Source organism: Ostrinia furnacalis, unplaced genomic scaffold (genome assembly GCF_004193835.3).
Source record: "Ostrinia furnacalis isolate ACB-3 unplaced genomic scaffold, ASM419383v2 OfSCF7592, whole genome shotgun sequence".
Lineage (NCBI taxonomy): Eukaryota > Metazoa > Arthropoda > Insecta > Lepidoptera > Crambidae > Ostrinia > Ostrinia furnacalis.
The window spans coordinates 59104-79929 of record NW_021137831.1 but is presented as its reverse complement, the minus strand read 5'-3'; the positions used below and the strand labels follow the sequence as shown (position 1 = coordinate 79929).

Sequence of the window (20826 nt, the reverse complement as noted above, 5' to 3'; positions counted from 1 at the left end):
TGACAATTTGGAAATTATTTGTATTCATGATTTTTTTCTAAGTTTATTTTTAATAATGAATCTTTCTAAATTGTTTTCCAGTGGAAGATACATTGGTAAAAGTTTAATTTACAAAGCCATTCCAAAAAGATATTGTAGCTATGAAGCACCAAAGGATGATTCGGCCAATGAAGAGGAGTGCACATCAGACAAAAAAGCTTTAGATGGCAGGAAGGTGATTTTGAATTTCCTTTTGTTTTTATTTTGATTAACTCTAAATGTTTTACAGACCCATGTTTAACATCTAGATTGAAATGATATACAGGGTGTTTGGCGCATCGTGTGCCAAAATTATTTGGCGGATAGAATGGGTCATTTCCTATATTTTCAGCCCCCATAACACGTTCCATGCCAGGCGGCTACTTTTATATGATTTTTTTTAGTAATTTCACCAAAATACCCAAATCGCATCATTTAATTTCGATTTAAAAAAAACTACTAGGCGTAGCCTCAATGTAAATATTTTGTTTTAACGTGCATTGATGTAAGGTTGCATCAAATCTAAATTTACTGGCTAATATCATCAAGTTTTTTTTTTAATTCAGCTTTAAAGTTTTCCGAAAAGTTAAAAATGGACTGAACAATCAAGTTTACATGGCTATAATAAAAAAATTAAAAGAGATTGCGATCTTCGGATTTTATCAAAACTTCTTTAGTCTATCCCCATTCAAACGGTATACTAATCTTGTTTAAATAATAACAACAACTTCACAAATTCCTTAAATTAGTGCATTGACTCTACTCGGACTGATATTAAAATTTTGAATTTTGAACCTTTTTTTTTACTTTACAATAAGTTCAAAGCAGGTAAAAACTTCACAAAATATTTACTTTGAGGCTACGCCTAGTAGTTTTTTTTTAAATTGAAATTAAATGATGCGATTTGGGTATTTTGGTGAAATTACTAAAAATTAATATAAAAGTAGCCGCCTGGCATGGAACGTGTTATGGGGACGGAAAATATAGGAAATGACCCATTCTATCCGCCAAATCATTTTGGCACACGATGCGCCAAACACCCTGTATTTTTTCATTGGATCATTACTATAGATGCTAAGATTAGATGATTGATACAAACATCATAAAACACACCTGATTGTGTTGTTTGGAAATCCTTGGAGGTTTTTGGTTGAAATGAACACACATGCCTGAGATAGGTGGTATGCAGTTTCTTCACAGCAACTTACAAAAGGTACAGTAGGTAGCATCCATGAGGCAATGAGAAACCTTTAAGTTTTTTCGTTCATCATCATCATGATCATCATTTTCAGCCATAGGACATCCACTGCTGAACACAGGCCTCCCCCAATGATTTCCACAATGGCCGGTTGGTGGTGGCCTGCATCCAGCACCTTCCCACTACCTTTGGGTCATCGGTCCACCTTGTGGGTGGATGTCCTACGCTGCGCTTTCCGGTACCTTGCTGCCCCATCGGCCGTCAGTTCTGCGTGCTATGTGCCCTGCCCATTGCCACTAGCTTGCTAATCCGTGGACCCGTTGTCCGTTGATGCTTCAGAAAGGCCTGGTGCTGGGAGTGTACGAGGCCGGCTCCAAGTTCGAGCTGACGGCGGCCGCGCAGGAGGTCAACCAGAAGAGCGGCGGGAAACTCTGCCAGCATCTGAATGAGTAAGTCTAGGACTTGTATTTCTTCCCTTTTTACCTATTCATAACAACTGTCGTCTAAGTCAGCGGTTCCCGAATGGTTGTCCGCGGAACCCTGGGGTTCCGTGGAAAGGCCGCAAGGGTTCCGTAAAAAATATTATCTCACGTTTCGTGACCGACGTTGTTCGCGTGCACCGACTTGTTTACGCACAAGGGAGGGGCAGGGCGTGCGGGCGGAGTAGTACGGGGGTTTCGCTAGGAAAAGTATAATCAATTAGGGTTCCCTGGCAAAAAAAAAAAATTGGGAAACCCTGGTCTAGTTTGCCTGGAAGAGGTCGCTTTATAGAGTTACGACCGCCTAAATGTGCTGTTATAGTATATTTATTTCTTTTTATTTTCTTGTCTTGTGTGGTGTCTTATCTTTCATCATCCATCCATCAAATAAATAAATAAATGTGTTTAAACAAAAAAAAAAATACAAAAAAGATAAGGTTTTTGATTCATCATGTAGAGAGAAGTCCTACACAACTAGGTACGTACGTTTGCATTCTCGTAGCAAAAGATATCTAAAAAATAAACACTAGGTAGGTCATCGAATACAGATGCAATATTTTGCAACCAAAAATTTAATATCTGATGTGTCAGCTTTACATGGAAACATGAAGTAAATAAAAGCATGTATGTCTCTTCAGGCTGTCGTGCGAGCTGAAGCCCGGCAAGGCGTTCGTGGTCACAGGGCTTCTGCCGGAATACGGCGCGGCGGCGCTGGCGTCGCTGGGCCCGCGCGAGCCCGGCTTCGACGAGTTGGAGCAGCTCGACTTGACTAGGGTATGTGACTACGATAAGAGTGATAGAAAGCGTGTATTTGTTCTGTTTTCCAGAATCCATTGATATTGGCTTCTAGCCTAGCCCATGCCCACATTAAGCCGTGTTTATGCGATGCGATAACGATGTCAAGATTTTTGACTCCATTAATTTGTGTGATGTGCAACAAGAGTATCTATTCCATCAATAAAGGCTGGTTTTACAGTCGCGCTGACCGCACGCTGATCGTCGGCGCTGACAGATCAATATGTACAATGCAATTGAAGGGAACGTTCCTGAGTGACGCTGATCGCTCGGAGCCGACGCTTCATACAATTCGGCTGTCAGCGCTGACGGTCAGCGTGCGTCAGCGTGACTCTAAGAGTAGGCGCACACCGTTGATTTTTAGTTGGCCGATATTTGTGCCCTATTTTAATTTGTATGAAGAATCGGCCAAATCGAATCGGCGTAGTGTGCGCACTCCCATACCATACTGATCAACTGCCCGACTAAACTATCGGCCGACGAAAAATCAACGGTGTGCGCCTACTCTAAAACCAGCCAAAGACCTATGTTATGATGCTACTTTTTAGCTCAATAGATATTCTATTTATTGAATGTAAAGCATTTTACTTATTGAAAACTAATTTGATAAAAAATATTTATTCAGTTTAGACCACAAGTGGCACTTATGAACGTCAATAGAAAATAATAAAAAAAGAAAAAGGTAGCCCTTATGGGGCACTTTACATGTCTCCTTATCTTTTGGGCCCTACCAGCGCTTCGAGACAAACATATGGCAAGTGCTGAGAAGAAACGCCGGAACAAACTCAGTCACCACTTATTGCCAGGAATTATCTAACGGTAAGAATAGTCAAATTTAATTTAAAAAAATGTATGCTCAATGTCAATAACAATATGGTGTAATTTAGCCTGTCTCAAGAGTCAAGCACCATTTTGTTGACAAACGTCAGTGATCGGCACCGCGCCGAAGCTATAGGGCTGACTTCGGTAAAATGATGTGACGAGAGGTGCCAAACTACGGAAAATGGCGGAGGAAATACATGATTTAGCATGAATTATCATAAATAATATTAACTACTTATTTAGCTCTCAGTGTCTTGAGGCAACTTAAAAAAGTACATTCTGTGTTTTTATTATTATTTAGGCAGTTGAATACTGCACAGTATTTAGTACACCATTTTCTTTATTTTCTTCCATCATACACAAGAATACGCATGCGTGAGTCAATGTTCGCTCGTATGGGAGGCCTTGTCGGATAGTATCCTGTAGGTGGGCCATCGTGCGTGTTTTGTTTTCGATGTAAACTCGCGGAGATGAACAGGCCTGCTATTATTAACAACTGTCTAGGTTGCCTGGAAGAGGTCGCTTTATAGAGTTACGACCGCCTAAATTGCCGTATCTTTTGTATATTTTATTCTTTTCCTTTTCTTGTCTTGCATGGTGTATAATAGTGTTCTATCTTTCATTATCCATAGTTATCCCACATTTAAATAAAAAAAGATACAAAAAAAAGGATACGGTTTTTGGTTTGTCAATCAGAGAGGCGTCTTACACCACTTTGCTTAGTTGTCGGTACAGAGCTAAAAATAGGCCATCAAGTAGGTACAGACGCAAACTTACGTTCTAAGTATTTTGCAGCCAACATTTATATTTATTTAAGCTTTAATGTCCTATAATTGGTATATAAATAAATCTTTAAATCTTTGGACAATTTCACACAGCGCCAGCTAGCCCCAAAGTAAGCAACTTAATGCTTGTGTTATATAAAGCGAACTTAATGCCATAAAGGCATTCTCTGCCAGTTTACTTTCGAGCTAAGCAAGAAAAACTAGTTTGGCGGTGTTAAAAAGAAATTTGTAATCTGTTGCTGTCAATTGTACATGGAGTATGATAAAAGCAATCGTATCTCTTCAGGTTGTCGTGCGAGCTGAAGCCCGGCAAGGCGTTCGTAGTGACAGGTCTTCTGCCGGAGTACGGCGCGGCGGCGCTGGCGTCGCTTGGTCCACGCGAGCCAGGCTTCGACGAGCTGGAGCAGCTCGACTTGACTAGGGTATGTGACTACGATAAGAATGATAGAAAGCGTGTATTTGTTCTGTTTTCCAGAATCCATTGATATTGGCTTCTAGCCTAGCCCATGCCCATATTAAGCCGTGTTTATGCGATGCGATAACGATGTCAAGATTTTTGACTCCATTATTTTGTGTGATGTGCAACAAGAGTATCTATTCCATCAATAAAGGCTGGTTTTACAGTCGCGCTGACCGCACGCTGATCGTGGGCGCTGACAGATCAATATGTACAATGCAATTGAAGGGAACGTTCCTGAGTGACGCTGATCGCTCGGAGCCGACGCTTCATACAATTCGGCTGTCAGCACTGACGGTCAGCGTGCGTCAGCGTGACTCTAATAGTAGGCGCATACCGTTGATTTTTAGTTGGCCGATATTTGTGCCCTATTTTAATTTGTATGAAGAATCGGCCAAATCGAATCGGCGTAGTGTGCGCACTCCCATACCATACTGATCAACTGCCCGACTAAACTATCGGCCGACGAAAAATCAACGGTGTGCGCCTACTCTAAAACCAGCCAAAGACCTATGTTATGATGCTACTTTTTAGCTCAATAGATATTCTATTTATTGAATGTAAAGCATTTTACTTATTGAAAACTAATTTGATAAAATGTTTTATTGATATTTTGGTTTAGCATTATTGAATAACAGTTTTATAAACTAGGCTAAGTATTAAGTCTCTCGTTCCCGTCGCTGCCACTCCTGTGTAGCCAGGATCCAGCTTAACAGTGTTGTGTGTTTGAATAAAAACTACATATTATGATTTATTTTTATATTAGGAGAATGTCCGCGTGGGCGTGGGCGCAGCGGTGCGTGCTTTACAAAAGCGCGGCTGCGGCGAAGTGCACGTGGACGCGGCCGGCGCGCCCGACGCCGCCGCTGAGGCCGCAGAACTCGCCGCCTGGAGGTGACGACTGACACTAATCCCTACTAAAGTCCGGTCGCCGAGCACATAGAATTTCGTCCAATGACCCATCCTTATCGCTCGCAAACTCACTGCGGCCGCCCGTCGTACAATTGCGACAGCAATATAATTACTTGCGAACAATAAGGATGGGTAAGCTTGGGGTCTTTGGACGACTTACATACTATAAATACGAAAGTAACTCCTGTCTATCTGTTACACTTTACGCCTAAACTGATTATGACGATATAAATAAGAGATTTAATAGTTTGAGTCCCAGGAAAAGTCATGGGAAAGTTTTTATCCCAGTTTTTTAAACAGAGACGCGTGCGATAAAGTTTTTCTATGACAGAAAAAAATTCTCGCAAAAGTATGTAATAGTGGACACTAAGTAAGTTACTTATAATAAGCATATTCGTATTTAGTATTCTTGCAAATGAGGTCATTATACCCTAGTTACTCCCAGCTGCCCCTGTCGGTGGTTCTCCCACTGCAACTGGGGGCAAATGGGAATTAATTTACTTAAAGACATTTTTTAATTCCCAACTGCCCCCCGTCGGGCGGCTACAGCAGGGGCAACTGGAAATGATTAAATGCACGAGAAGTATTCCACCGCTTGACCAGAACACTCATTTAAATGAGTTTTATTTAAATTATATTATTTACTTACACTTGAAATTCTATTTTAAAATAATATGTTACTTTTCCTAAATAAATCTCACTGGCAAATATTTAAATAGGTTTATAGTTTAAGTACATTGTTATTTAGTCAAGAATATGTATTATCTTTTTGGAAATAAAATATTTATTATTTATTATTATTATGTTTGTACGCTTTGGAGCTCACGGGTCAAAAGTGGCCCGGTCCTTTATAAGGCTTGCGTGGGGATACAGATCCAACACGTAGAGGCCGTTTTGAGCGCAAAATAATTGACAAAAGTGAAAGTGGTGCACATGCTGGATCTAGTCTCTGACTATATCATGGGATGTAGCCAGAGACCATCCCCAGCCTGTGCACAGGAGCTATTGCAGTTATTGGAGAATGGACTAGGGTTATGGATGAGGGATGGATGGACTGGTTACTGGGCTATGGTTACTCTGCTTAAATCTGCATTATTGGAGTCGCAAAAACATGTAACCTGATTGCGCCTTGGTAGTGGTTTCTGATCTGGTCCAGTGGTTTCATGCGTGGTTGTTTTGTTGAACCCTGGCATAATTTTCATAATTTTTATTTTTATTTTTATATTATTTTTATCAGTGTATTTTCTCCTTTCCTCTTTATCATAAATATCTTAATCTATTTAGTTATATTTATGTACTTAAACTCACCACACCCCAACCGTCACGTTGACGTGTTACGCGCGTTCTTTCGTCCTTAGGCTATAGCTGAAAATCAGTGGTTTTAAGTAAACCAATTACTGAGCTATTGCCGTTTTGCATTGCTGCGACATACATTTTTGTATAAAGTGTGTACCTATATTGTATGTCATAATGATTTTTTTCTTTTTATTTCTGTCTTACCATACCATGTCATATTGTCCCGAGGGTACTATTTTATCCTACTTTTGGTACTTTCTGTTTGTAATGTGTGTTTCTGTTATGCAAATAAACGTTTTATCTATCTATCTATTTATCTATGGATGGAGACTACGGGACACCTGCCTGGTTCATAGTCAATTATTAATAAAACGTCTGCTGCAGGTTCCAAGAGTTCAAGTCGTGCGGCGACCGCGCGCCCGAGTGCAAGGTGTCGTTATACGGTAGCGAGGGCGCGGGTCTATGGCGCGAGGGCTCCATTCGGGCGCGCGCGCAGAACTGGGCGCGCTACCTCGCAGACATGCCCGCCAACAATATGACGCCCGTCGACCTCGCGCAGGTAAACTTACTATAGATGACCCACGCTGAACTGTCCCACCAAACTCAATGACAGGGGGGCGCTACCATCGTTCAACTAAATGGTTTCCAACATGGCAAAAATCGGAACCAGCGATCCGGCATGGACGGTGGCGCCCCACTGTCAATGTCATGCATAGGACAGTTCAGTATTTTGGAACTATAAAGCCTGGTCCGTGAGCACGTAGAATTTTGTCCAATGACCCCAAGCTACCCATCCTTATCGCTCGCGCGTAATTATATTTCTGTCGCGACTGTGCGACGCGCGCCCGCAGTGAGTGTGCGAGCGCGACAGCAACATAATTACGCGCGAGCGATAAGGATGGGTAGCTTGGGGTCATTGGACAAAATTTGGCTTTACAAGAGCATTGGGCGCGCTACCTCGCAGACATGCCTGCCAACAACATGACGCCCGTCGACCTCGCGCAGGTAACTAACGATTGACGATCTAATGAAAATCTAAGTATATTCAGTGCGATATTTCATCCTAGAAAATTAAGGTAGATTTTTTATTATGATAAAAACTAAAATGAAACATTACATTTGTACGAAAAATGGTTACAAAAACAAGTGAAAAAGACTCAAGGTCATCATCATGTCATCATCATCATCAAGAAGATTGTGTTAAACCACGTAAAAATATATGAACTGTATGTATGTGACTTTGTTGGTATACCTAATAAATAAATAAAGATGACGAACCTACTTTTAGAAGAAAAAAGTTTTTTCCATCGAAATAACGACGAGCTGCAGCATTTATAGAGACTTGTTCTTAACTCGTTTACTCCGCCATTTATCACATATGACTAGGCCATTTTGATGGGTAGCATGATACATGTCTACATTTATTACCTTTATCGATGTAGTCAAAAGACCCTAACACTTGCTTACAGGCAGCCCTAGACGTGCTATGCCCGCTCGGCGTGCAAGTACAAGCGCACGATTGCGACTGGATCACGGCACAGAACATGCAAGCCTTCATGGCCGTCGCGCGAGGCTCCTGCGAGCCGCCCATGTTCCTCGAGTGTACCTACAAGGGCGCCAAAGACAGCCAGCCGCCCGTTCTTATTGTCGCCAAGGGAGTCACATTTGACAGGTGAGATGTGACACTAAACATGCAGTGGTCTGTAGCAGTGCAGATCAGATCGCGCGTAGAATATGCAGGCCATGGACGTCGCGCGAGGCTCCTGCGAGCCGCCTATATTGCTCTAATGTATTTACAAGGGCGTCAAGGATAGTCAGCTGCCAGTACTTATTGTCGCCAAGGGAGTCACATTTGACAGGTGAGATGTGACACTAAATAGGCACCGTGGTTTGTAGCAGTGAAGATCAGATCGCGCGTAGAATATGCAGGACTTCTTCGCGCGAGGATCCTGCGAGCCGCCTTTGTTCCTCGAGTGCATCTACAAGGACGCCAAGGATAATCAGCCGCCCGTGCTTATTGTTGCCAAGGGAGTCACATTTGACAGGTGAGATGTGACACTAAACATGCAGTGGTCAGTAGCAGTGCAGACCAGATCGTGCGTAGAACATTCCTTCAGCAGACCTTCATGGCCGTCGCGCGAGGCTCCTGCGAGCCGCCCATGTTCCTCGAGTGTATCTACAAGGGCGCCAAGGATAATCAGCCGCCCGTGCTTATTGTTGCCAAGGGAGTCACATTTGACAGGTGAGATGTGACACTAATATGCAGTGGTCTGTAGCAGTTTAGACCAGATCGCGCGTAGAATATGCAGGACTTCATGGCAGTCGCGCGAGGCTCCTGCGAGCCGCCCATGTTCCTCGAATGTATCTACAAGGGCGCCAAGGACAGCCAGCCGCCGGTATTGATAGTCGCCAAGGGAGTCACATTTGACAGGTGAGCGAGGTATACTAGCAGAACATGCACCATGCTTAGATTGTTCCCGGTACTGATTGTAGTCAAAAAGCATATTTTTCTAGTTTATTTATAGATCAACAATAAGCTTACAGAATGTTAAAGATCTGAGGTAAATTCAGCCATTACTTGACAGCATTTTTAAGGCCTTTTGGCTAAGATCAAGCAAGGTGCATCAGCACCTTTTTCACCCAAAAAATTCTCAAATATTAATTTGCTCGTTACTTTAGAACCTCCACTTAGACACATGATGGAATTTCAGTATACTTATCGCTTTAATTTAGACTACGAGTACTATCCGTTCGCTTTAAGTTTGCCGCTGGCGATATGACGTCACTCGAAGGGAAGCGTCTATAACTTTATCGAACTATATTTAAAATATTTTTTATTTAATAATATTATTGATAAAAAAAATGTGTATTTGCGTAAAATAAGACAGTTTAATAGACATGTTGACACCACCAATCAATTGACGTACTTTTTAAAACTGTCAAAACGAAACTCTCCCATAGAATTTGTATGGCACAACAAGCAAGTGACGTCACTATTTTGTCAACTCAATTAAACTACTTTTATCATTTAAAATGCGACCAAAAATATACAGGTAATTTAAAATTAATTAAGTTTTTAAGACCAGAATGAAATGTCTTTTTAGAAAAGTTGTGATTTTAAATTATTGGGGAATGGTGTTAAATTGTCTATTGCGTTCAATCACTAACTAATTGAGTTTAATCGCGGTTGGGGGAGGGGACGCGCATTCCACGGACCGGCAAACTTAGCGCGAGGTAGTAAGATACTCAATTGATGATCTTTTCTAATTGCATGTTTATTATTGTGTGTACATCGTGTCACATTTTATCGTGACATTGCAGCGGCGGGCTGTGCCTCAAGTCCTGCTCGAGCATGACGGAGAACCGCGGCAGCATGGCGGGCGCCGCCGTCGCGCTCGCCGCCATCAAGACGCTCGCGCAACTCAAGGTATGGCTAACGTGACCATTTATTTTCTGTGCCAGAGCGGGACAACTGAGGAATAGTTCTAAAAAAACCTGAGGAATTATAAAATAAAACGAAGTTTTAGGAGTTTTACAAGTTTATAGAAGATTTAATAACACAAATCGAAGCACTAAACACAAAACAGTTAGGTAATGGGGTGACTTCTAAGTCGTATTTTTGTATTTGTCGGCGGAACAAATTTGTTTTAGAATATCGTATCTTGTTTTTAGATAACTATGGAACTCACTGCATGTTTTATTTATAGGTATTTATGTTGTTATTACATTTAAAAACGATAGTTGCATTCTTAAAGCTAAAGCGGGACGTTTTACCTCTTGCGGGGGACAGCGGGACAGACAGTCTGAAAGCGGGACAGTCCCGCCCAAAGCGGGACGTATGGCGGGAAGCGCCATACCGTATGGCGCTTCCCGCCGGCCACCAAGGGGCAACTGGGAAAAGTTAAGCTAATAATCTCGCATTATATTTATAATAGCTGACAGAACATTTTATAATGTCTAAGTTGTTAAAAAAATAGTGTATCAGTCGCCAGTCCACCTAATATGGGGGCAAATGGGAATTTGATTTTATAATTGAAGGGGAAACTGGGAATAACTCTTAATGATTGTTGTAGTGACTAATAACACTTAAAGAATTTCGCAAGAGCCACATATGGAGGCAAATGAGAATTCATTTATGTCGTTGAAATTGATACATTAAAAGAAGTCATCACTTTTCATAAGATGAGATGCAGGCCAAGTGCTTCCTTGTTATGGATAAAAATCATGATGATAAGTGTTCAGAGCAATCATCCTGCAAATGCAACATTGTGGTAATTTTACGATATTTTCGAAGTTTTAATGCACTTAAAAATAAATATTATTGTTGNAGCGGCGGGTTGTGCCTCAAGTCCTGCTCGAGCATGACGGAAAATCGCGGCAGCATGGCGGGCGCCGCCGTCGCGCTCGCCGCCATCAAGACGCTCGCGCAACTCAAGGTATGGACGCTTCCCGCCGGCCCCCAGTGGGGCAACTGGGAAGAGTTAAGCTAGTAATCTCGCATTTTTGTGATGACCAGTGTAGTTGATAGAACATTTTATAGTGTCTAAGTTGATATAAATAGGGTATCAGTTGCCACCTTCTATGGGGGCAAATGGGAATTTGAGGGCGAAACTGGGAATGATCGTAACGATTGTTTTAGTGACTAATAACAAGTAAAGAATTTCGCAAGAACTACATAATATGGACAAGAGGCAAATGGGAATATGTCTTTGGAATTGATACAATAAAAAAAATTACACTTAATCAAATAAGGTGCCAAGAGCTGGTAGGTAAAAAGAGTGTTCAGAGCAACCGGGTTAATGAAATGCACTGGTAATTACGACCGGGCTGTTTACGATATTTTTTAAATGAAGTTTTTTTATGAATGTAGAAAATAATAATGTTTTCGCAGGTGCCGATCAACGTGTGCGCGTGCATACCGTTGTGTGAGAACATGGTGAGCGGCCAGTGCATGAAGGTGGGCGACGTCGTGCGCGCGCTCAACGGGCTCTCCATACAGGTACCCGGGACACGACCATTTATTACTCAATCCTACTAATATTATAAATGCGAGTTTGTGTGGATGTCTGCATGTTTGTTACTCTTTCACGCAAAAACTACTGAACGGATTTTAATGAAACTTAACAGTATTATTGTTTATAACCCAGAATAACATATAGGCTATAATTTATGACGATCTGTGACAAACTAAATTTCACGCAGGTGAAGCTGCGGGCAAAAGCTAGTGTAAAACTAAACTTGAATAGTTGGTAGTCTTGCTGTGGTACTCGGTTAGTTTTAAAGTGAGGAGGAGAGATGTATTTGATTAATCAATCTTATTTCGTTATTTCCACATCGCCTCTCTGTTCAGAAATTTTACATGTTTTTTTTATTCCCATTATCCCCACTGCGCCCGGTGAAGTGGCGATAGTGGGAATAAAAAAATAATATTTTTTTATTAATAATTAAACCGGTTATTGGTTATTTAAGAACATATATTCTCTCGCTTTAGTGAAAACCGCTCCAGTCTATGCATTAGTTCCAAAATTGACACTATTTCACCAACGTAAAATACAATGTTAATTTTGATGTGCCGCCGTAAGTGTGGGAGTGTGAAACGGAAGGCAAGGGAGTGAGCGAGACAGAACGAATGAGTGAGGAAGGAAGAACAACGGGATTTTAAACAGAAGACGATTGGGATTAAGACGGTTAAGACTTTCCTATTTTATGTGGTTTTTATCCTGGAGAAAATACAACCGGAATTTCAATTCCTACACACGTATGATTGTTTTGTTCAGATCGAGGACACGGACATGGAGGGCCGGCTGATGCTGGCGGACGCGCTGGTGTACGGGCAGGCGCTGCACCGGCCCGCGCTCGTCGTCGACGTCGCCACGCTCACACGTCAGTTTGCTATACAGATTTGTAATATTCCAAATATCTAAAGCCTGGTCTGTGAGCACGTAGAATTTTGTCCAATGACCCCAAGCTACCCATCCTTATCGCTCGCGAGTAATTATATTGCTGTCGCGACTGTGCGACGCGCGCCCGCAGTGAGTGTGCGAGCGCGACAGCAACATAATTACGCGCGAGCGATAAGGATGGGTAGCTTGGGGTCATTGGACAAAATCCTACGTGCTCACAGACCAGACTATAGATAGAGCCCATTGCTAGTGGTCATTGACTGAAGTGGTAATTGACAGACGACGACGACGTTTTACGAGTCTTTAAAATTGGTTTATTCCCGTTGTCCCCACCAGGCTTGTTCGTTCCCACCAGTGCAGTGGATGGAGACAACGGGATTTTAATATTACATAATTAACATTTATTATTCTTTTAATTCTCGCTGTCCCGACTCTCATTCGCCCGGTGGGGATAATGGGAATTAAAAAAAAATACATTTTAATTAATTTCTCACCAGTTTATAGGACACGGAAATAAACCATATTCATTGAAAGATATCTGGCAATCCAAGAATAGGCCCTAAATCTGATTAGGTAGAGTGGTCAATCACTAAAGCAGTGATTAACAGGCGACGACGAAATCTTTTAAGGCTGAGTTGCATCACCAAACTTTAGCGATATAGATCCAATATATTGAACTGTCCTACCCGTGACATTGACAGCGGGGCGCCACCGTCAATACCGGATCGCTGGTTCCGATTTTTACCATGTTGGAAACTATACAGTTGAACGTTGGTAGCGCCCCCCTGTCAATGAGTTTGGTGGAACAGTTCAGTTTAGGTAATGTATACAGTTGTTTATTGTGTATGGAGTTTGAAAAGTTTTTGACGTTTGTTAAAGTAAGATGGTGCAAGTGCAACCCAGCCTTAGTCTTTAAAACAGTTTTTCTTAACCTTTAAGTCGCGAGGGACCACTTTACCAAATTTCTGTCTTGTCAGGGACCACATATTTTTTTCAAAATCATATGTTAGGGGAGGTCGATTTCTCATCCACTGTGCGCCGTTTGCGTTGTGTCGACTCATCACGTCACGTCACTTGTTTAATACGATGTCTTCGTGGACCCCAGTGGTTCACGGACCACCGGTTAAGAACCACTGCTTTAAAACCTATGTTTGGGCTTGTCCAGACGGCGTGCTGCTGGCGACGGGCGGCGGCGCGTTCGGCTGCTTCAGCAACAGCGCGCGCGCGTGGGCCTGCCTGCAGCGCGCCGGCGCGCTCACCGGCGACCGGCCCTGGCGCTTCCCGCTGTGGTCCTACTACCAGCGCCAGATCACCAGTATGTTAGAGATGAGACGTATTTACTAGAACAGATCCACACACTAGGTATTTTACAGTACTAGGCGGCACCTATTCCAATTTTTAAAATACTTGATCCACCTAGTATTTTATAAATTACACGATTTCCGACCCTATCATCAAAACAATAGAAGTTATTATTGCGTAATCCGTAGTCGCGTATTACGCGCACCTAGTATTTCTAAGCTGCTAAGCTAATGTGCGAACGTAGAGATTCACTCCGTCTCTGTCTGACCAAACAAATTTGAGCGCGACGAAGCAAACGCACACAAACGTAGTCAAACCATATTCATGTAAATAGAAAAAATATGTAAATATTTTTATGAAATTGATTTATTTTAAATACGCCAACTTTTAAGTTGACAGTCCTAAGCCTGTTGAAGTATGAAGGGAAGAATTATTATTCAATTTCAAATTGCATTATTCATACCACGGTTGTATCTTTTCAAAAACAAATTTAGTCCGCACTAGTCGCGTCAAGTATGCTAAATTACTACGTACTAGGTGGAATAGGTATTTGGATCGAGTATTAATAAATACTAGGAATAGGTGCACCTAGTATCAAATTTACCTAGTATAGCCCATCTCTAGTATGTACCCTTCCACCCCTTCCACTGGATAGAACTCATAACTCATTTATTTTTGGAAGTAGGCTTTAAAAAGCACTTTTACACGTCCCAGTATTAACCGTACCATTGCTTCGGGACAATAAATGGGCCAGTGCTGAGAAGAAGCAGCATAGACGCCATCACAAAGCTCCTGACTGAGTCCACCATGGTCCAGTGTACTCGCGACGCCTGTAACCGTCAGAAATGGAGGCACATCGCCAGGAGAGCTACCCTCGGAAATGATATCGAACATCCCGTGTACCTCGTCAGCGCAACCACGATCACTCTGAAGTGTCCGAGAAGACTTTCCAGCCCTACCTATTAATAATAAATATACTTGGTCATATTTTACACGAACCTTAGATCTGTACTGTACTCTACAACATATTTTATGTCCCTCAAGGTCTTCGCGTAGTGAATACTGAAATTCTATAGTGAAATTATGTAATGTTTTTTCAAACATGAGTGAATTATTAATCTTATGAATTCGCATTATAATATTTTCCCATTTGCCACTAGTGGCAATTGGGAATAATTACGCTGGCATTCGCCCACCCGTAATAATATTATGTTTGGAAACGAATTAAAAGTATTCACAAATAATTCCTTCAAAATAAATAAAAAACAACAATTAGACATAAATTAAGTCCGATTCCGATCCGATTGTTATTTAGTCATTCGATTAGTTAGTCGACTTAAAAAAAATCTAAAGTGGCTTCGAAAGTGGGTATTTCTACAAGTCTGGAGCATGAAGCTACAGATAAAAATGGAGGCCACACTCCGAATACCTACTTGAAGCACAAACTAAGTATCACTATCTCGCTCTCTGTGGGCAGACTCGCTCTTTCTAAATAAACAAAAAATATAAAATTGCTCAAATTCAATGAAACCAATGTAAAATCTTTATTTCTTGACATAGGTATCATTAAAAATAATAAGTGTAATTATAGCCTGACCAGGAACATAAAAACCCTCGCCATGTTGCGGAAAACTAATGGTACTAATTTCTTTTAATGGCAACAGTAACTGAAAACTTCATTGACATGTCACCTTGCATGTCAGTCTATTGCTGTCAAAGTGTAAACAAACTTTATTTTAAATGTGCGCAATTGGTTTTATGAATTAAATTGCTAAAATATTTTTATAGTCGTGAAAGAAAAGTGGTTCACAATGTGTTAAAGTATTTGTCGAAGAGAAATACTAAGGGTTCGGACAATATTTTCATTGAATAATGTTTCCGACAAAGGTTGTCAAATTGACTGACATGTTTATCGTATAGTACAGTCCACTATGAAAATTAGCTGTGGTTTGTTTCAACTACCTATTTTAAAGTATTACGCGCACCTAGTATTTCTCGCTAAGCTTATGTGCGAACGTAGAGATTCACTCCGTCTCTGTCTGACCAAACAAATTTGAGCGCGACGAAGCAAACGCACACAAACGTAGTCAAACCATATTCATGTAAATAGAAAAAATAATATTTTTATGAAATTGATTTATTTTAAATACGCCAACTTTTAAGTTGACAGTCCTAAGCCTGTTGAAGTATGAAGGGAGGAATTATTATTCAATTTCAAATTGCATTATTCATACTACGGTTGTCTTTTCAAAAACAAATTGTATTTTAAAGTCATATTACGTGGATTAGTCCGCACTAGTCGCGTCAAGTATGCTAAATTACTACGTACTAGGTGGAATAGGTATTTGGATCGAGTATTAATAAATACTAGGAATAGGTGCACCTAGTATCAAATTTACCTAGTATAGCCCATTTCTAGTATGTACCCTTCCACCCCTTCCACTGGATAGAACTCATAACTCATTTATTTTTGGAAGTAGGCTTTAAAAAGCACTTTTACACGTCCCCGTATTAACCCTACCATTGCTTCGGGACAATAAATGGGCCAGTGCTGAGAACAAGCAGCATAGACGCCATCACAAAGGCTCCTGAGTCCACCATGGTCCAGTGTACTCGCGACGCCTGTAACCGTCAGAAATGGAGGCACATCGCCAGAAGAGCTGCCACGATCACTCTGAAGTGTCCGAGAAGACTACACTTCCAACAGTTCCAGCCCTGCCTATTAATAATAAATATACTTGGTCATATTTTTTATACAAATCATAAATCTGTACTTGGTTGAACATATTTTATGTCCCTCAAGTTCTTCGCGTAGTGATGAATACTGAAATAATATAGTGAAATTAACTTCGAAAATGTTCTTTCAAACAAGTGAATTCGCATTATTAATATTTTCCCATTTGCCACTAGTGGCAATTGGGAATAATTACGCTGGCATTCGCCCACCCGTAATAATATTATGTTTGGAAACGAATTAAAAATTAAAAGTATTCACAAATAATTCCTTCAAAATAAATAAAAAGCAACAATTAGACATAAATTAAGTCCGATTCCGATCCGATTGTTATTTAGTCATTCGATTAGTTAGTCGACTTAAAAAAAATCTAAAGTGGCTTCGAAAGTGGGTATTTCTACAAAAGTGGTGTAACATTTTGACAGCTCAAAGTTTCTCAATTGATTCCATTAAACAAAAAAAAACTTAGCTTGCCTACCCTTCTCAACAATAATTTTATTGCAGACGATCCATCTGTCGACCTGAGAAACAAAGGCTCCGGCAAAGCTACTCCTTGCATCGGCGCTGCCTTCCTCAAGGTAGGAAAACCTTTTTTAAAGCAATAAACTTTTCCAGGTAGATCTCAAATAGGCGTAGAATGAAATCTACCAACTCGCTTGTCCAAATCAAATCCTCCAACCTAATCTCATCCAAATCCAAGTCATTACCACTTCAGTATAAATGAAGAGCGAAACAACTAAGATATTCTGAAGTCGTTGCCTCAACCGAACGTAACCCGAACGAGCATGCATCCCGGGCGAGCTCGGAATATTGATCGCTGCCCGCGGGGCGGGACGCGCTGCACTTCGCCCAAATTATGCAGACTGTTATCTGGCCCACTTTTCCCAACTTTCGGGCCTAATGTCACAAACGGGCATTCCTTTCATTTGCACAGTAATGAAAGGGAAAACCGTCCGAAGTTTTCCGTAATGAGGCCTTGCTTTTAATAGAACTTTGTGTGAAAACGAGTTTAGGCCTACCTATCTATTAGTATGTAATGAAGTTTTTTTTAATAATACCCACATTATTTTTAATATTATTATAGGTGTGTAGGTACTTGGGTTTATTTATCTGTTACGTATTCTATCTACCTACCTTTAATAATTCTGTTATGTAATTTAACAATCTGAACTTGTGCTTTTCAAATACACGCGAAAATGATGGTGCATGTGTTTCTATGAAATAATACCTTCGGACGAGTCGTGAGCTACGAAGGTATTTCATAGAAATACATAGAAACCACTAGTGTCGCCTGGTACTACCAGCAGCAGCGTGTAGTCAGTTTCAAACTTGAAGATAAAATAGTGGCCTTTGCCACACTTGACAGAAGTGCCATCGCAGTCTTCCGCTCATACAAGTTATTGCTTAAAATCGGAGCGGCGACAGCGTAATGTAGCTGTGAATGAATGTTTTCGTTTTCTACTAATATTATAAATACGAAAGTTTGGATATCTGGATGGATGTTTGTTACTCTTTCACGCAAAAACTACTGAACGGATTTTGATGAAACTTTACAGTATTATTCTTTATAACCCAGAATAACATATAGGCTATAATTTAAGACGATCTGTGACATACTAAATTTCACGCGGGTGAAGCCGCGGGCAAAAGCTAGTCATTTATAAATAGGCAATAGCTTGTATTGGCGGAAGATTCACGATGCCTTTTAGGGCTATATATCACCGGGACACCATGGCGGCGCAACCAGTCGCCGGCTACCAATAAAATGTATACAGCTCTATAGAGTTACTCTGGTGTCCGTTTGGTTGCGCAAAGNGTTCCTGGTCAGGCTATACATGCGAAAATGTTGGTGCATGTGTTTCTATGAAATAATACCTTCGGACGAGTCGTGAGCTACGAAGGTATTTCATAGAAACCACTAGTGTCGTCTGGTGCTGCTGCGTGTAGTCGGCTTGCAACTTGAAGATACAATAGTGGCCTTTGCCACACTTGACAGAAGTGCCATCGCAGTCTTCCGCTAAAACAAGTTATTGCTTAAAATCGGAGCGGCGACAGCGTGATGTAGCCGTGAATAAATCTTTTGTAGTCATTTATAAATAAGCATTAAGTAGCTTGTATTGGCGGAAGATTCGGGGTGCCATTTAGCAGAGTAAATACAATACAAATGAGTAGGTCATCTTCATAGAAACGCATCGAGCGCGGTTTGTACGTGAGCGCGCCAATATACGCATGCGGCGCGTAAGCACACACTGACAAAATCAAAATTCGGCGCAACTACGACTGGCTCCCCGCTAAATTTTGTCAGTGTGTACAGTCGACAGCACATTAAGCTATACATTTTCGTTGCAAAGTCGCCCCTATCGCAACTACGTAAGATACCAGTGTTTACGTTGACGTGCTGTTGACCGTACGTGCGCGCCGCATACGAGTTGGCGCGCTCACATACAAACCCCGTGCGTTTCTGTGAAGATAACCTACTCATTTGTATAATTACTCTGCATTTAGTGTGGTAAAGGCTTAAGGAAAGTATCCAGTGTTTACGTTCGTTTCCAGAACTTCGTGTGCTCAGACTGGCTGCACCTGGACATCACGGGCGTGGGCAAGGTGGCGCACGGCGCGCCGGCCTACCTGCGCGCGCGCCGCATGACGGGCCGGCCCGCGCGCACGCTCGCGCTCGCGCTACAGCACGTGGCTGACGCCTGCCGGGACAAGCCGAGCCAGCCGGCCGAGGCTTGAGTGCACAAACCAAATGGCACGAGTACACAGCGGGAAATAGACAGTTCGACACCATACTCCAATAATTCGAAACCACAACTATTTTAAAAAGACCCTTAATTCTGGTCTTAAAAAATTAATTAATTTTAAATTACCTGTAAATTACGATTCTTGTTCGCATTGTAATTGAAAAAAGTAGTTTAATTGAGTTGATAAAATAGTGCTTCGTCACTTTCTTGTGGTGCCATACAAAATATATGGGAGAGTTTTAAAAAGTACGTCAATTGATTGGTGGTGTCAACATGTCTATTGGCCAAGTTCTTCTTCTTTTCGTGTCGAAAACAACCCTACACAGTGTCAGCCCAAAACTCCGCCACAAGAGTGGCGTTGTCAGTTGGCGTTGGCCAAGTAATGGTGTTCGATTACTTTCTCCGGGTTACACGCTCGCGCTACAGCACGTGGCCGACGCCTGCCGGGATAAGGACAAGCCGAGCCAGCCGGCCGAGGCTTGAGTGCACAAACCACAATGGAGTACACTATGCGGGAAATGAGGGTTTTCGCGTATGAAAGATCCGCTAGATGGCGGGACGTGGACGTGGGGTCCGACTGCTGCGTGATTGGTGGATTTTGACATATTATCTGTCAATGTCATGTCATAAATAACCAATCATACAGCATTTGGACCTCGCGTCTACGTATTGCCATCTGGCGGATTTTTCATATGCGAAAACCCTCATTGGCCAATAGTGTGAACACCATTTCGATTACTTTCTTCTTCCCCCACCCGGGCGTCGCCTATACTTCGGTGTGCGGGCTAGCGCTTCGACTTGGTCAATTTCCCGCATAGTGTACTTACCTTTTTCCCATTTGCCCCACTGGGGGCAACTGGGAATAAATTTACAAAAATGTCTCTTACCAAATAGATGTTATGACCAAATAGATGTTATGAAAACAGTATGAAAATCTATTTAGAAGTATTTGCATTTATAACGCTGTTTTTAGTTGGGAGGACATTTTTATAAATAAATCGTCGGTTTCCCCCAGTCAGGCGACTGTTGTGGGGCCAACTGGGAATCCCAGCACGTTTAGTTAAAACGCTGTGGCATCTTAAGTAGAGGTAAGGTGCATTTATTTTATTATATTATTAGTATTTTACAACCAAAAATGTAGTGTGATTTATATGTGAATATCATAATAGTACAGAAACAATAAAAATAGCGGCTGATTGCTTACAACTACATAAAGATGTCACAGTGTTAAGTTTAATGTGTTGGAAACAGTATTTTTACGATCTTTTAAAACTCCTGCCAAGTTCCCTAGCGTTTATTGAACATCAGCAAGTAAATACAATAATTTTTGGAACTTGGAGTACTCTCTCTAGTGTGTTTTCTAAATTGGCCTGTATTTAAA

General features: G+C 41.5%; 1 protein-coding gene across 1 annotated transcript; it reads left to right on the top strand.

Annotated features, from left to right (window-relative positions):
• The first annotated feature begins 7 nt into the window (after positions 1 to 7).
• On the top strand, positions 8 to 19575 carry LOC114365491 (cytosol aminopeptidase). Its single transcript, XM_028322076.1, has 12 exons — positions 8 to 214; positions 1556 to 1665; positions 2334 to 2469; positions 5321 to 5448; positions 7147 to 7321; positions 8232 to 8434; positions 10084 to 10189; positions 11654 to 11761; positions 12540 to 12645; positions 13831 to 13980; positions 17206 to 17279; positions 19255 to 19575. Exons 1-12 carry the CDS (start codon positions 56 to 58, stop codon positions 19435 to 19437), a joined length of 1638 nt encoding a protein of 545 aa, XP_028177877.1. The 5' UTR covers positions 8 to 55; the 3' UTR covers positions 19438 to 19575.
• The last annotated feature ends 1251 nt before the right edge of the window (positions 19576 to 20826 follow it).

Coding starts and splice junctions, on each gene's coding strand:
- LOC114365491 (XM_028322076.1), top strand. CDS start 56: ATGAATCTTTCTAAATTGTTTTCCAGTGGAAGATACATTGGTAAAAGT. Junction 215..1,555: donor AAGCTTTAGATGGCAGGAAG/GTGATTTTGAAT, acceptor TTGATGCTTCAG/AAAGGCCTGGTGCTGGGAGT. Junction 13,981..17,205: donor CTACCAGCGCCAGATCACCA/GTATGTTAGAGA, acceptor ATTTTATTGCAG/ACGATCCATCTGTCGACCTG.